This window comes from Sinohyriopsis cumingii, chromosome 6 (genome assembly GCF_028554795.1).
Source record: "Sinohyriopsis cumingii isolate HCF-2022 chromosome 6, ASM2855479v2, whole genome shotgun sequence".
NCBI lineage: Eukaryota > Metazoa > Mollusca > Bivalvia > Unionida > Unionidae > Sinohyriopsis > Sinohyriopsis cumingii.
In genome coordinates this window covers 51,191,411-51,208,007 of record NC_142966.1, presented here as the reverse complement: position 1 = coordinate 51,208,007, position 16,597 = coordinate 51,191,411, and the positions used below count along the sequence as shown (strand labels likewise).

The window sequence follows — 16,597 nt, the reverse complement described above, 5'->3', positions numbered from 1 at the left end:
AAATTCACAATAGTCCTAGAATAATATTTTAGTCCAATGAGCATATTGTAATTCCAATGAATAATCTAATGTTAGCTCTCATATATCATCTAAACCCAATATTAAATACATCTGCAGACTGATGTCGCAAAGAAAACGTAGGAAATAAGAATGAAATACTTGTCCAACTCTACTGACTTATATACAGGCACAGAGTCCTAAAACGCAATTTTGTCGCCTACTCACTACGCGACACTTAGCCAATATCCCACATCGTAAAAGAACCCCTGACCGAACCATCCAATGGGAAATAACTTAATTCTTATAAGAACCCACCTGGCCGACCTGCTGAATGAGAAATTACCCCAAAGTTGTAAACAGGTGTTATTATTAGAGCCTTGTCAACATCTTTTTAAAGATCATATGCAATCTAGAATCACTCTTTATATCTTAAAATATAATCTTTACCCGTGTACAAACATTAGCTATGTAACATATTTATATATAATCACTACACTTTATAGCCTCGAACAAAAATACCAATACACACACACACACACACACACACACACACATATATATATATATATATATATATATATATATATATATATATATATATATATATATATATATATATATATATATATATATATATATATATATATATATATATATATATATATATATATAATGAGAAAATTAATTGCCGATTTAAGAGATAGTGTATCTCAGCAACGCTGATGGGTTAATGAAAATATGGTGAAACTGATGCGTCTTACGAATATTCATATTAAGGAAACGGATGTCTAACTGATACACTCGTGACAGTCATCTACTAAGCGGCCACTGAAAAATGTTGAACTAGAAATACAATTCTATCAAGCGGTGAGCAGCCACGTTTACTTGTTCCTATTATTACTCGCAAATACAGGTCGGAAATCACAAAAGCCATTTAATGAGATGAAATTCCTCTGAGGTCATCATGCAAGTTTAAGTTCTAATCTCTCACTTGGACTCTTCTCGGACTTTGTTTACTTTGCTCATAGAAATGATCACCGGTACACTGAAATTGTAATATTAAGTATTTATTGGTGAATGACAATTTGTGTTGTTTTGTTTCTGATATAAATATTTGACCAATTTACTTTTCAGGAAACAAGGGGAAAGAGTTCATACTAGTATCTGGCTTCAGTGCCCATGGGCCGTTCGACGTAAAGCTTTTCGTTTCATCAACTGAAAATGTGTCAGTTAGTGTCGAATCCTCTAACCCTGGATTCAGAAAGCAGCTTATCATAAACAATGCAGGAACACAAGAGGTTATTCTCGACAGTAGCATCGTGCAGACTGAAAACGGTATCAGTAACAAGACCATTATTATTCGTTCTTCTTCTGAAATATCTGTCCACGGCCTACGCGATCCTATCGATTATTTAGCGGAGGCTTTTACAGCATTACCTATCGAGTTGCTGTCAACAACGTATGTTATATCATCATATCATCCCTTTTACCCTAGCTACATTGTTATCGCCAGCGTGAACGACGGTACGTCCGTTTCTATAATATTGAATATTATTGATAGAATAGTATTTGAAAACATCAATTACAATAATGGAGATACTATACATGTACATCTTGAGAAATTTCAATCATTCATGTTAAGACATATATCAGACCTATCAGGAACCATTGTAAAGAGCAACAAGCCGATCTCTGTTATTTCTGGTGGAGAGGTCGAAATTCCGATAACAAAGACTGACGAGGATTATATACTATCTCAGCTTCTACCAGTTGACCACTGGGATACGAAATTCATAATCCCTCCTTTATACCCGCGTTCGGACTCGTTAATAAGGATATATGCTTTTAACCCAAATACAAGTGTCACCATCAGAAACGAAACGCATTATAAGACACAAAACCTTACAAGAGGAAATTTCTTAGAACATCTTTTGGGGAATGGACCAGTTGTAGTGAATAGTAGTCAGCCAGTCAGTGTGGTCCAATATGCCTTCAGTGAGGAACATGATGCCTCTTCGCATGGCGATCCTATAATGATGGTTATACCCGGGATTCATCAATTTTCTTCAGACTACTTGTTTCCTACAAAAACAAATCACAACGAAATGAAGCATTATGTCTCAGTAATTATAAAAAACAATTCACTTTCCGGGCTTAGATTAGACGGACATTTGCTTGTAGATAAAATATTTCCTGTGCACTTCAGTGAAGAAGATTACGTAGTCGTTATTCAAGAATTGAGAGGATCCTTTCATAAATTAACCCATAATGACCACACGATAAAGTTTGGAGCTTTTGTATACGGATTTGGAGAATATTTGGGATATGGGTTTCCAGCTGGATTCGAATTCACAGATATAGGTACGTAGCACGGTAGACAAATAATTACGGAATTATATAGCTGTATTATTATTTTGATGAGAATGCTTATTTTTGGCCGTGTGAAATGCAGAAAGGCGAATCTCTGAAAATCTATCTACATGTTATCAGTGCAGCAACTTGATCTGAATGCTTGTATGTCATCGAGTTTGATTGCAGAAGGAGACTGAATCTCGCGAGACTCATCGGGACGCCATACAAGTTTCAAGATAAAAATGCTATATCGTAACAATCATTGTATAATAATCATACAACATTATGTTGTTGCGATTATTCTTGCACACCTGATACTAGGCGCACGCTGAAATGAGTGTAAGTTCATCCTCTACTGCATTATAAACTTCATGGTACTATTCGGCTAAAATCAAAAACGTCTCAGGTCCAGCGTTGCCACATGTATTATGAAAGGAATATACTTGAGGTCAGCATTCTTGTAAAATCTGGCCCACTTTAAAAATAAAAGCTTAATGTCGAGTTAAGACTATTCCAAAATAGGAGAACAATTATAGCGCAATAATAGCAGTTTGGATCTTGTATCTAATAATGAGTGAACCAAGATGTAGTATCTTTTAGATATAATTATGTAATGATTTAAGCCAAGTCCGCGATAAGTTATATCCTTCATATAAGCAAACATTATATTAAAGAGCAAGAACAATAAAAATACAGCTGTTGGTAGATAGTTGGAACTTCAATTAGTGGATTGCACGAATTAGCATCAACGATAGGCATAAACGGAGCTACGTATAAAGGGGTGAAATTATAACTAAGCTATCTGTTTCCTAGCAACCGAGACAAACATATATGAACATCTACAATACACTAGCAAAAGTACACAAAGATTAATCTTCCAAAATATTGTACAATTTCATCCACAGCTTGAATATGGGCTTGTAAATGCGAAACGGAAGATCTTTGACCACAAATGTTATGCAATGTTATGCACTGAATTTGATTCATTATACACTTTTTAATATGTAACACTTTTGATAGCTACTTTATATAAGTTCTAGAAACTGAGTCTTTGTAGAAGCTCACGTATATTCTTTTCTGAAGTCTTCAATGATCCAGCATCATTGTAATTTCTTAAAAATACCGAACTTGAGAAAGGCATTATTATGTTTATAACTGGTCCTAAAATGAAGCGAGACATATCTGACCTTATGAAAGTCTTCATATTTGCTTGTGAAAAACGGAATTTAAAACATTGGCAAATAATATCGAAAGTCTTTGACAATTTAGCCAAATCTATTGACCCCGTGATTGAACATATACAACACATGAACGGAATCTGATAGTTCAACTCAAAGATTTTATTTCGAAATACGGTTAAGTTACAGTCTTATTGTGCCAGTAGCTCGAAATATGTTCCATAGTATTGTACAGCATTAGATGAAACCTTGGAAAATGGTTAATACAGATAATTTCGACAAGCCAATGTAAATATGAATTTTCGTTTTTAATTTATACCTTAATATTTTTGTGTCTGAATATGTAAGATACATATTCATCATATTGCAACAAGGTTTGTCCGGCTCTATAAAGATTATTAAGTTGCTGATATGAAACGGACATATTTGATCTTAATATCCGTGAATATATGCCTTATTGTAATAGAAGAGGCGTACATTTTCTTGATTATTTGGCATTTAGAATTAATGTAAATATATCATGTGCAATATTGAATTGCAGTTAGCTGTGAAACAACACAAGTCCCCTCAGCAACTACAGATTTCTTTTCGAAAGGTAAGCAAAGAATGAAATTTATACCGAAATATTTGGAGAGTAAGACTGTGATATTTTTCGATAAATAAAATTTTTAGAAATCGATACCATGGCTCAAGTGTTCTTAGATGAATATATAATTCCTCGAAACATTCCAACAGCAATATCTCAAAATTGTTAAGTTAACTCATTTTTATTATAATTTTAGTGGTATCATTATGGGGCGTATGGAGTTTTGTTACTGATATAGCCTTCTATACCCCATGACTTTACCCTCGAATAACATGCGAGTCCATGATTTACGCAAGTGAGCGAGAAATAGTGTTGAGACCCATGTAAAGAATGCTCAGCTGGCCACCCCAAGCGAAATTACAGTAAAGTTCCCCATTCGGGTCATTACACTACTGGGTAGATTGATATACACTGGCAAAAAAAAATTCAATTTTCACTACCTGTTAATCAGTTGCATTGTTTGTGTCTCTAGCGCCCCAGTTCCGTAGCTGTGCATGGAGGCGTCGGTGGTTTTCCATTTCCACCAGCACCATTTCAAAATCAGCAACGCTAATTGTTTTATTCTCAATAGGATTCGATGACAGCTTGGTATTTGTATTTGAGACTCCTTTATGCCACCGGGAGAACTTCTGAATAGACATTTATTCGCATATGCAGGCGTAGCGATATTTGTGTCTGCACCACCTGCAGAACCGATTCGTATCGATAAACATCCAACAACAATTCCGATAGGTGTATTTATGATAGTTGCAACGCAAATAAAAACAGTGGCCTCTGCGGTGATTTCACATATAACAATTAGAGAAAAAGGTACTTGATTAAATTTCACGAGTAGTGCATTTCCTCTGATATCATCTCGCCGTAGTGGTACAATTTCAATACTTTTTCCGCTTCGGTAAGTCCGAGGCCATATCATATTTCTTGTGTCAATAATGTGACCGCGAAGTATAATGGCGCGACAGGTTGGACTTTTTCAGGTGCAACACGCATCCCACTTCTTATTGCTCTTTTTACTTGCACAAGCGCCATACAAGCATGAAAAATATGTACATGGGCAATATTTAAGTGTATGGCAATTGTTCGTTCTGTGGACATAGCACCATATTCACTTAGAACTATATTGATTGGTGTCGAAAACTATTGTTATCACTTTCGCCCAAGAACTGTTACACAGACAAGTACGTCCCTGTTGAATAGCAGTCGAGATTGTTCTCTTCCTGTTTGAGTCACTGTTGGTGCAAAATACTTGACTCAGAACGCAACCGGAGTGGATCTGTCGGTGAATACTACTTTTTCTTTGCAGAAACAAGGACTGAGTGCTTTCACGCCTGGTGGCGTAGTCATCGACAGCGCATTATCACCTGCTAATACAATGTAGCCGTCCGGATAAAAGTTTAACTGAATTTCATCTCTTCTACTAATTTAACTCATGCTGCCTATATATAAAGATGTTTTAAAATTAGTACCTGTGCCATGTACTTTATGTTTAGGATGTTTCATATCAAATTCCCCCAAAGAGTATTGAACATAAATCGACCATTTTTGCGTACTGGCTGGGTATTTTTCCCTCGACGATAATTATGTTGCCGATCTGGTTCTCTGCTATTAGTATGCGTTGTGGTAACAGCAATTCTGCAATGATACATGACAATCACTTGAAGGGCACCTACTGCGCTTCCGTGACCAGCGGATAATCCTTATGTTGGTTATTCTGCTCATCTGGATACTCCAAGTCAACATCAAGAAAGTATTCATAGTCGCAGTTACTGTCGTACTTGTGTGCATGTTTGTGAATGTCTGCACCCGAGAGATCGAACCCGTGAACCTTACCAACGAACATTGGTTGCATCATCGTCCATACTTACAAGTTGTTCGCATAGAAATCCACGAGGAAACAATTTGAACAGCGGTGGTCGTATCTATCCACCAGACTAGCGGATTATATAAGCGAGCGATAACTCATTTAGAAGTTCGAACTCGACCTTAATTTTTATACAAATATAAGTCTTAGGCCATTCCGGGGGATGAGAAATAGTGCGAGATTTTTTTTATTTACCAGCATGACTGTATCATGAAACGTCTCGAAGACATCCGCTAGCTGAGGAACATCTGTTCTAAAATACAGATCGTGATAGCCGCCAAGTATTTGAAAATCAAGTGCGGACCAAACATCGTTTGCATGTATGTAGTCGTTGGCAGAAATACCTTCGTGAGACAACGACGAATCGAATGAGTCAATTGGTGGTAATGGAGTTTCAGTAAACTTTCCCAATCGCTCATGTACTCGTAGTAACAGACTTCTTTACGAGTAAGCAAGATAAACATTCCATTATCAACAGCGCCACCATATCTACGAGTGATTGTAAAATGATCGCTACCATTCTTAGCAAGGTTGCTTACGAGTTTGTCCAAGGGGGAGGGAGTTAGAAACTGCTGCAAATCAATGAACTGCAGGTGGCCCTGCGATAACGTCATGCATTTATTCTTGTTTTTGGGAATGAGAATTATTGGTGTATTCCATGCCTTTGCGATTGCTTGCAGTATTAAATGACCATAACATCCACGAAGATTACATATCGCTAGGGGAATTCGTGCTTTATTTGGATAAACTCACTGCGGTACATTACATGTATTGCGCGAGGCTCTTATGTAGTGATGTGACATTGATCACGAACTTATTCATTCAAGTTGAAATCTCCTCCTTTACAGATCCAGGTAAGAGTGGCCGTAGGAAACATGTGAGTGTCATCTTTAGCCGTAATCATGTCTGTCGGCGACGGGAGCTGTAACCTTGAGCGATTTAAGAACCTCAACCGAGTTCTGACCACGATACGTCATTGGTGGCTCAGTTTCTCTCTTGCATCTGACTACAGTGTAGCCAAACCCACACGAGTCTTGTACAACAACTTGTATTTGTATTTGACTGAACCTGTAGATTGGCGTTTGTAACCTTCATTCTCACGGCGACGTTCAATTAATCAATGTCGGCGTAAATGATATGCAGTACCTTTTTTTCTTTGCATACCGTTGAATTTGAAAACATTTGTTCCGAGTTCTGGCATTATTTTGAGCTACGGCTTTTCACTAGTTCTACCACAGTTAAAGTCATGGTACACGGGAAGCTATTAGATGTCAAATATATGCATGCATGGACACTGTGTTACCCTTGTTCTTTCTGTGCAAAAACATTTTATCCACACATAGTGATACAGTACTACGAAGATATCTATGTTGCAGAACAACAACAAATCAATATTATACCGCGCGCTTCTCATCGTGGATAGTTGAATTGGCTGCAGACCTTCATTCCCGACAAACACATTAGCAGTGATGTCAGGGTTGAATCGCTCAAACTTATTAATGTCAGTGACTTGTACAGGAAATTTAATGTTACCATACCTACGTTCGCCCAGGTATTGCTCAAATCGTTTAGTTTGGTCTTAAATATCGTAACGCGGAGAAGAGCGCATTTCAAATCGAGGAACTGGTTGTCCGGATTTTTCACATTGATTGTTTGCTGTAGAAGAATAAATGCTGGTATTGGATGTTAACTCGATCCTCGGAAAGTTTTTCACGGGAAAATATGAAGCTGAAGCTCCAAGCATCTGACAAGCATCCATTATGAACCTCCTCGGGAGTATTTTTCAAACGTTTCGATGATCTTTGCATAACTTGTATCATTTTCATTATCTATTGCTTCGGCGTCTTTGTGGTTCAAGATTACACAGGTGCCACTAAGAAACAAATGCTGTGATATCATAAACGGTGCAATGCCGTCTTTTATTACATGACCAGGCATGGTAAATTCTACATTCAGAACAATATTATTTGAGATATATGTTTTAATTATAATATAGTTTTCATTTAAGTCATTTGGGTCCATGTCAGTTATGTTTTAAATTCTATAATTCAGTTGCTGGCTTGTACTCAGTAAAGAACATATACACTTCTTTGTAAGAATCTCATTCATAAGTCAAGGCCGATCGCTAAGTCATTACTGTATTCTAATTTCACCATAATTAAGGTCATTACACACACACACACACACAATACTGCCTCAACGCATACTGTGTAAGCAAGAGGAAAATAAACATCATTTGCTCCTTTTCATGCATATAATCACTGTTAATGTACCATTTTGTTCAGAACATCATACATAATGATATGCAAATAAGAAAATAATTACTTAAATGTTCGCATTTATTTTAAGGTGGCGCTCACAATTTTCCTTTTTTGCATAGGGTTAAAATTCTAAAGAAAAACAATTTGCCCCGGTTTCATCACTTGTTATACTGGCAATTTAAAAAAGACCTTGTAATCTTAGGTATTGTTCAACGAACCTTTAATTCCCTTTATTTTGGTGTATGATTGATGGGTGTAATATGGGTTAAAGAGTATACAGCTTGTCCTTACTTCAGATGTGCCCCTCTCCAAAAAAGTGCTGGTTATTTCCACTTTCTGGCACTTAGAGGGAAATTGTGAAAAAAGAGCTGATATCTGTTTTTACATTTTATATATTCGGTAATTTATTCATTGCACTTTCGGAAGTTGGTATTGTCTAGTCTGGCTAAATTCATTTGTCCAATTTTAATAACTGCTGAAGATAATGTACATTATACTAACTCAGGTTGATTTTTTGATCAGACATTTTTGTTAGTTATGTGTTTAGATCATGTGCACAAGTACAAGATCGAAAGAAATTTCAGCCAAAGTACTTGAAAGTAACTTAGAGGTATACCAACATTCTCTCCGTTGTACATTTTGAAAATGTAAACCACTTAACCGTATACCCAACATTCTCTCTCTGAAGTTCATAGTATCTGTACCCTAGATAGCTTTTCGTGCTCCTATATAATTTTCTTCAATCCAGAGTTTGGCCAAATGACTGCACGCTGATCGATATAAGTATAATGCCAACCCTTGAATGACCGCCCTTTTACAGTGAAATTTAATTATTAGAAAGTCGTGTACTGCTTGTATATAGACTCTGAAGTTTCTGCGTCTTTGCACGTTAATCTCTTCTCATAAAATGTATGACCTTAACTGCATCGCTTAGACTATTCATCTTGTTGATATTTCTCATTCGTAGGTTAAAGTGTCGTTGGTTTTTCCATATATTCTAAAGCTGATGGCATCTCTCTAATAAGTTTATTCTTGATAATCTTCGCTCTCATCGTTTTCTTCACTAGTTATTTCAATGTCACCATTTTCTTCACTAATCATTTCAATGTCTTTGTTTCAAGTCTTCAAGTTTTCTTACACTATCATACAACGACTTACCTGATTTATTATTATAAGTTTCACATAGTTAGCATCGTTCTTTCTTCAAGACAATCCCTAAGTCAATTAATTTATCAAAACGGTCCGTATCCGTATTTGAAAACTCATAATCGTTTGAGCATGGTTAATACATCTGTATGACGCTTTTAAGCGAAATAAGGATTTTCTATTTTCTATGATGTTACAGACACTCCATTGTTAGGATCTTATATAGATACGCTCATACGTCCTATCAAATTACTATATGCATCAATCGATGAAGTTTTTGTAATTTATATAATATACGCCGCATTAGTTCTTTGATAAAATATTATCAGGAAAAAGGAAACAATCACTAAGAAATATAAAGCTTACGAAACAATAAAAAATATTCTCACACAAAGAAAACATTATTACCAGAATATTCTATACACGGTATAGTTGTGATTAATAATCATATTACTGCAGTAGTAATTTGGTCTCTCAGAAAAGGAATCTCCTCAAAATACATGGTACGCGGTATAGTCATGATAAGTAATATTTACTGTAATAACTTCGCTTGGGATCCCCCAGGGGGTTCTCTGTCACTAGGCTCACTACAGGCTCGCATGCACTTGCGTAAATCATGCACTCGAGTATCATTCGAGGGTAAATTCATGAGGTATGGAAGGCTTCGACCAGTATCATTCGAAAAACTACAAGCTCCATAGCGATATTACTTCTTTACACACAGACAGATTAAAGAATCTGTGTCATCATTATTGGTTTGAGCCACTGTCGTTTTAAATATATCCCATAATATTATATATCTAAGTGTGCATATAAAATAAATACACATCCAAAGTCCAACTATTTTGGCTCATACAACAGTGTTCATAGAAGAGGAAAGAGGGAAAGAATAAAGTGTAATGAACATAAACAGGAATTGGGTACAAATACTTGGCAAACCCAACTTGCTGGTTTTAATTTATTACAAAGAATATAGCAGTTTTTTGATTTTCTTTTGATAGTCTGAAGCGTGTGGTGCAGTCTATAGAAAACGGGGAGAATATATTTGTAAATGATTAAGATTTAATAATTTTCCGTTGCTTTTTGTTTTATTCAGAGAATAACATAGTTTGTTTCTCATGCACTGAGATGACCCACTTAAAATTCTGCGATCAGCTGGAGAAATGCGTTGACGACTTGGTAAGTACGGAAGCATTGAATTAATATTTTCCTATTTATTTTTGTAACCAACATATCCTGTAATATATTTAAAGGTGTGCAAATAAAGACATGATAAAACAAGAAATTCTAGGAAACTATCGTCGTCTGCTTCCCAGCTAGATAGAGATATATGTGCTCTACTAAATGACCTCGAGCTTGACGGAGAATCCGAAGTTCGGTAGGGTTGCATGAATACTGCTTTAATATGATAGGGATTTCTCCAAGGATTAGTGAAATTGACGCATAATAAAGTCAGCATAATAGTTAACCAAAATTTTCTATGATCGATCAAACCTAAGTCGATTACTTAATTCAGAGTTTTAAATAACCTTGACATACCGGATGGTCAGAGTTAAAGTGGAGTTATTGTATATTAAAGGAGGAAACTATTTATTTATACAAACCTAGTATAAACACTATCCTTGAAATGAAACGGGTTTATGACCATAAAGGAGCACTTTTAGAAATAATTATTTCTTTCCCTGATGGCATGAAACATTTACATAACAAATAAACACAAAATGGATACATATACCCTGAAGAACACACATGCACACACACACATATGTAACTCTCATATATAAGTGTGTGTGTGTGTGTAATCAATAGTTGAAAGATATCAAAAACATCGAAGAAACTCAAATAATATTCTCGAATTTTATTTGACAAACAGAAAAATAGATCTTAACGTTATTGCATTCTTAGAAGAGTCACAACATATGTAATTGTGATCAGTAGAAAGATTGCAAAATATTGAATGTATGTCTGACCATTTGTACAAGAGGTTTTTTCCTGGACTCCTTTTCTATTGAACTGTATTTCCCAACTTTGAAATTTATATAAATCATTCTTCAGCCACTTAACTGTCTTAATCCATATATGATATACTTCTTGCATTTTAAAGCAAATGTGTAATTTACCCCTCCAATTCAAATAACTACACTTATTGTTATCTAGTATTCTACCCTAAGTATGAGTAAGTACTTGTATGCAAACTTTTGTGCAATATTTTAAATTGAAAATACCTAATGACATATTGTCAGTATAAGCAAATATAAACATTTCATCTGAATCAATATTTTAAAACCCCTTCCACTTTTGGTATAGACTTCTACTCTTTTACTCAACAATATTGTCATAATAACTTTAAAATATAATACATAGACTTATAGCATTCTGTAAATGTCTTTGTTATATTCTTGAACCATCCCTATTTCATTCTAATTAAATATCTCTCATTTTGGAGCATTTTCTGTATCACTTATATATACGGTATAAATATTCCTTTCAATCCATACATATTTTAAAATTCATCATAAGAGTACAAGCAACCATGACCTTCATCCCACGTACAGATCTGTGACTTACAGAGAAGTAAAACCACTGCTCTTACATTTCTTCAACAGTTCTATATGACTTTTCCTTATTGCTGTAGTTGACAAAATGCGAATAAGGAATGGACAACTTTTTCTTATTATTGATATTCTGGATCACAGCTTTATTTGTTTTGTTCAGAAAACCCCAGTTTCGCAGATTGAGAGAGAGAGAGAGGAACAGGGTTGTCTGGAAATATGCGCCATTGGTCAAGGGTGAAAGTCACTGGTCAATGTTCAATGTTGTAAAATGATTATTTGTATTTAGTCACTTGTGAATACCCTGAAAGTTGTTAATTTTTAAACATGATCGACATCAACCATGTATTAACCTCTATATAATACAGCCTGTGTAAATCTAATTAACCACAGCAAATACTTCTAAGATGACACAATGTACAAGCAGATTCAATAATATTTAATTCATCCAGACACTCCAGAAAGACATTTCGGCAATATTTATTTGATCCAAACACTTCAGAAAGGAATGTTCTTTCAGTATTTGTATCGAAACCATGTAGACGAAAAGTGACAAGCATATTAGCATGCATGTATAAGGAAACTATTATTATAGCTACAATTATATTTTGACAGTCCTGGAGTTACTTTGATAAATCAAATTGAGGAGGTAAATTCGAAGAAGAGAGAACAAAAGTATATGCAAGGTTTATACATATACATCAAGGGATGCAATAACTGCACTTATCACAGACCCGTAAGCATGATTCTGGTAAAAGATGGTGATGTTCAAAACAGGTCCAATGTATGGTTTATTAGCTTACTTGAAAATGACACTTATGTGAAGGCTTCGTATAGTCGTATAGAATAGGTCGTATTTTGTGAAAATTTCCAACCGCAACACAATCTCTGAAGAGGGATATTTTCATAACTTTACTGTGTATATATATATATATAATATTGTACTAGCGATATTAGGATACCAGTTCTTTACAAATCAGAAAATGTAAAAGAGAAAATATAAAGTTTTTGTTTATCGAAAAAATGTATGATCTGATGCGTCGAAATGCAAAAATTACAACTGGGAACTTAAAGAAGCGTTCATTTATGTGAAACATATGATGATCAGAAAGACCTGCACATTCATTCACTTCAGTCATATGAAACCTTCGTTCCCGTCCAAAACCACTTTTACAGTAACATGAAAAGTTTATTCTTTGCAGATCATCCCTATGTAAATAAGTGTCTTACCACCAGGATCTCCAAACATTTTTTTTTCCATTTGGACGATGAGGTCAACACCAGGATTGCCAAAGCCAGAGTAGCATTGGCAGACTCCGCTCAAATGTATGGGATAGGAGAGGCATCAAGCTTGCCACCAAACTCAAAGTATACGCAGCAGTTGTTCTCCACACCCTCCTCTATCCTTGCGAGACTTGGACTGTGTATAGCCGCCATGTTACAAAACTGAACCAGTTCCATGTGAGCTTCCTGAGAAAACTTCTGAAAATCAGATGGCAGGACAAGGTACCGAACACAGAGGTGCTCACTCAGGCTGGCATGTCAAGCATCCACACCATACTGTGCAAGGCACAACTCCGATGGGCAAGCCATGTTCTGCGTATGGCGATAGAACTTCTACCTAAGAAGGTCTTTTACTGAGAGCTACGGCAATGCAAGAGATCTCACGGTGGTAAAAAAGAGGTACAAGGATACCCTCAAGGTCTCGCTGAAGAACATAGGCATTGAACCTGACAGCTGGGAGAGTGTCGCTGCTGATCGATCTGCTTGGTGCAGTCAAGTTAATGCCGGTGCGGCAGCCTTTGAGCAGAAAAGACTGGTGGACGCAGTTGAGAAACGTGATCTGCGCAAATCCAGGAACAGCAGTTCACAGTCAGCAACCAGTACATCCATGTCCCCACTGCAACAGACGCTTCCGGGTGCAGATAGGACTGATCAGCCATCTCCGGACCCAACCCCAGTGAATCGATGACATTGAATGGTCCTCATCGACACCGATGGACGAACATCATCATTATCATCATCATCATCATCTACTTAAGTTTCTATTTTTACCCGTTTTTGAACTAGTTTGAAGAAATGACTCCATACAGTTAAGAACAATGTTCAATAAATTAACGGACTGGTATGATAATATGATTTTTTAAAGCGGTTTATATTCATTCCCTCTGTAAACCAGTATAGGTAAAATATACACACAAAAACAATTAACCCGTGCATAGTCATACAATTGGAGAACAAAGTGTAAGAAATACAACCTATCAGATATATAAAAGGGATTCTAATGCAATAACCTCCATTCATACGTTCTCAGACAAGAAAAAACGTTAAACCGAACAAATCGACACAATATGAAATATGACTAATAAAAAAGATTTAAAAAAGATGTTATCTTTCTAGTAAACAAATCCATAAATCATGATTGAAAATAGGTTGCGTATGTATACTATAGAGAAATATAAAGACTGTTTTAAAATTGTCCCCTGTAAAAAGGAAGATATTGTAAAATTTGAAAATGAATTTAATCTAAGTTTAATCGTCTATAAAAACTTGAAGAAAATTTTTTAATGTTGAACCAATAGCAATTTATAATGATTAAAATAACAGCCAATCGATATGTTGATAGAGCTTGATAAGGTATATAAGTGGAATATAACATTATTGTGGAATAAGGAATTCATCAGAATTAATGTTTTACCACTTAGACAGAGGTGATGGAAACAAACTGTAAAATATGTTTTAATACTTTTGACACTATAATTAAATAAACATACAACAGAAGAAGATATGTAGTATAATTTAAAACTGTCCATACCAATTAAAATGTCTCTACTTTAATTATTGTAAATTCGAAAGTATAACCCAACTTGTTTGCAAACAGAAGAAAGGCCAAAACGCAACAAAGCGTGAACCCTTCCAACAGCGAGAAACTTATTCTCATTGTTTGATCTTAAGGTCAGAACCGCCAGTGATGAATACAACATTATTCTCGACTGTGGGAACTACTAAAAATTTGTGAACAATAGCACAAACTGACGAGAATAGTTGATGTTGAATTAAAATCGATAAATACTAATCAATGGTAATAACCGAGGAATACAATATATTTTTATAATGTCATAATGTCATATTTGTTAGAAAATGATCTATGAAACTTATAAGTGACTACGAGCATCTTACTCAAAATTAATCACGTGTTCAAACTCAAATCAGACAAGTTATATATAATTACAGATTATATTATTTTGTGCACCCTTACAATTAAGAAAGTATGCAAATATTTTATTGAAATTTAAAGGTGCCTTCACAGCTAGGTCTAAAACTGACAGAACAACAACCATCACTTAAAATATAAATCAAACTGAATTGTAACGTAATATAAAGGACAACCACTGAGTCTTTTTTTTTTTTTTTTTTTTTTTGATTTCTTTTGTTGTGAATGATGAATGATTATGTTTATGCACGGTTGTCAATAATCTCAAATATGTGTTAAACTTGAAGAATAAAATTAATTAAACCCTAATAAAATTACCTTATGTCGATGTTTCCTCTGTGAATAAAACGGTTAATGTAATATTAGAATTACAACCAAATGAAAGCAACTACGACGACCATGTTCTTAGTGTTTCCAACAATTATTTCATTTTCTATACGAATCAATATCGAAAGAAACAATTATGACCATGCCGTAAAAGGTAATATTAAATCATATGATAAAAATGTATTCAAAAGACGATATATTTCAGAAGACATCAGCAAACGAAAGATTCCTGCATATTAATGAAATAGTGTTGTTTAATATCATCCCAAGAACTTTGAAAATTGAGATAAAAGATTCATTATTTTATGACTGTTAATGCTTTCAAAAAAGTTTACAAATGCATTAAAAATGTGAGAAGAAAGAAACTAAACTTTGACATGAAGAGGGTTAAATTGTTTAATTGTGATAAATAATTTGAAATATTTATATTTTTGACTTCCCTACATTAAGGTTTGAGTGAATAAATATAGTTTTCTATGGCAGAAGATGCATATAGCTGCCACATGGATTCACTCCAGTAGCTTTGAATTTTCTAGTCTAGAAGAACAGATAAAATCACAGTTGCCTATCTTTAACATCCATGGTTCAACTTTATGGCATTAAACTGTGACAAGGAATTTTGAGCTATAAAGAGTAGAAATCACTAATATAGACAATACAGTGACTTGTTTGATGGAAAAGGACATCTATTTCTAGCGTGTCAAGGTTTGTAAATTCTGCCATTGTACTACCTACCGTTCGTCCCATTTTATTTTGCATGATCTTAAATATTTGGTGTCAAAATTGAAGGCTATATACAGCGATACTCTTCACAAACAAAACCACCCGAGATCATACTTCATTTTCGGTTTACTGAGGGTATAGCAGACGTGAAATGTATGTGCTTTTATGCGTAAGACTATGTACAAAGTAAGTCATCATCATTAAAAGGTTTGATTCTTAAGAGCAAAAAATTCCTTTCATTCTTAAAATCAAAACAATTTGGTATTTTTTCATGTGATTTGAGACAGAAAACTGTGTTCGTGTATGTGTGTGTGTTTGTGTGAAATAGGTTCAAACATTTATATATGGAGAGAGAGAGGGAAGTTAATTATGGGAGAACATCCTTGCTTGTATGTGC

At 35.0% G+C, this 16,597-nt stretch overlaps 1 protein-coding gene across 3 annotated transcripts in view; it reads left to right on the top strand.

Annotated features, from left to right (window-relative positions):
* Nucleotides 1-16,597, top strand: part of LOC149796916 (peptidylaminoacyl-L/D-isomerase-like) — a 48,614-nt gene that overhangs the window by 20,512 nt on the left and 11,505 nt on the right. For all 3 annotated transcript variants that reach the window (XR_016421478.1, XM_089960306.1, XM_089960307.1), the window contains 3 exons: nt 1,135-2,361; nt 4,072-4,125; nt 10,481-10,563. Coding sequence is in view for 2 of the 3 variants with exons in the window: in XM_089960306.1 (XP_089816432.1) it covers nt 1,135-2,361; nt 4,072-4,125; nt 10,481-10,563 (1,364 nt within the window). In the remaining variant the exon portion in view is untranslated. The remainder of the gene's footprint in view (nt 1-1,134; nt 2,362-4,071; nt 4,126-10,480; nt 10,564-16,597) is intronic.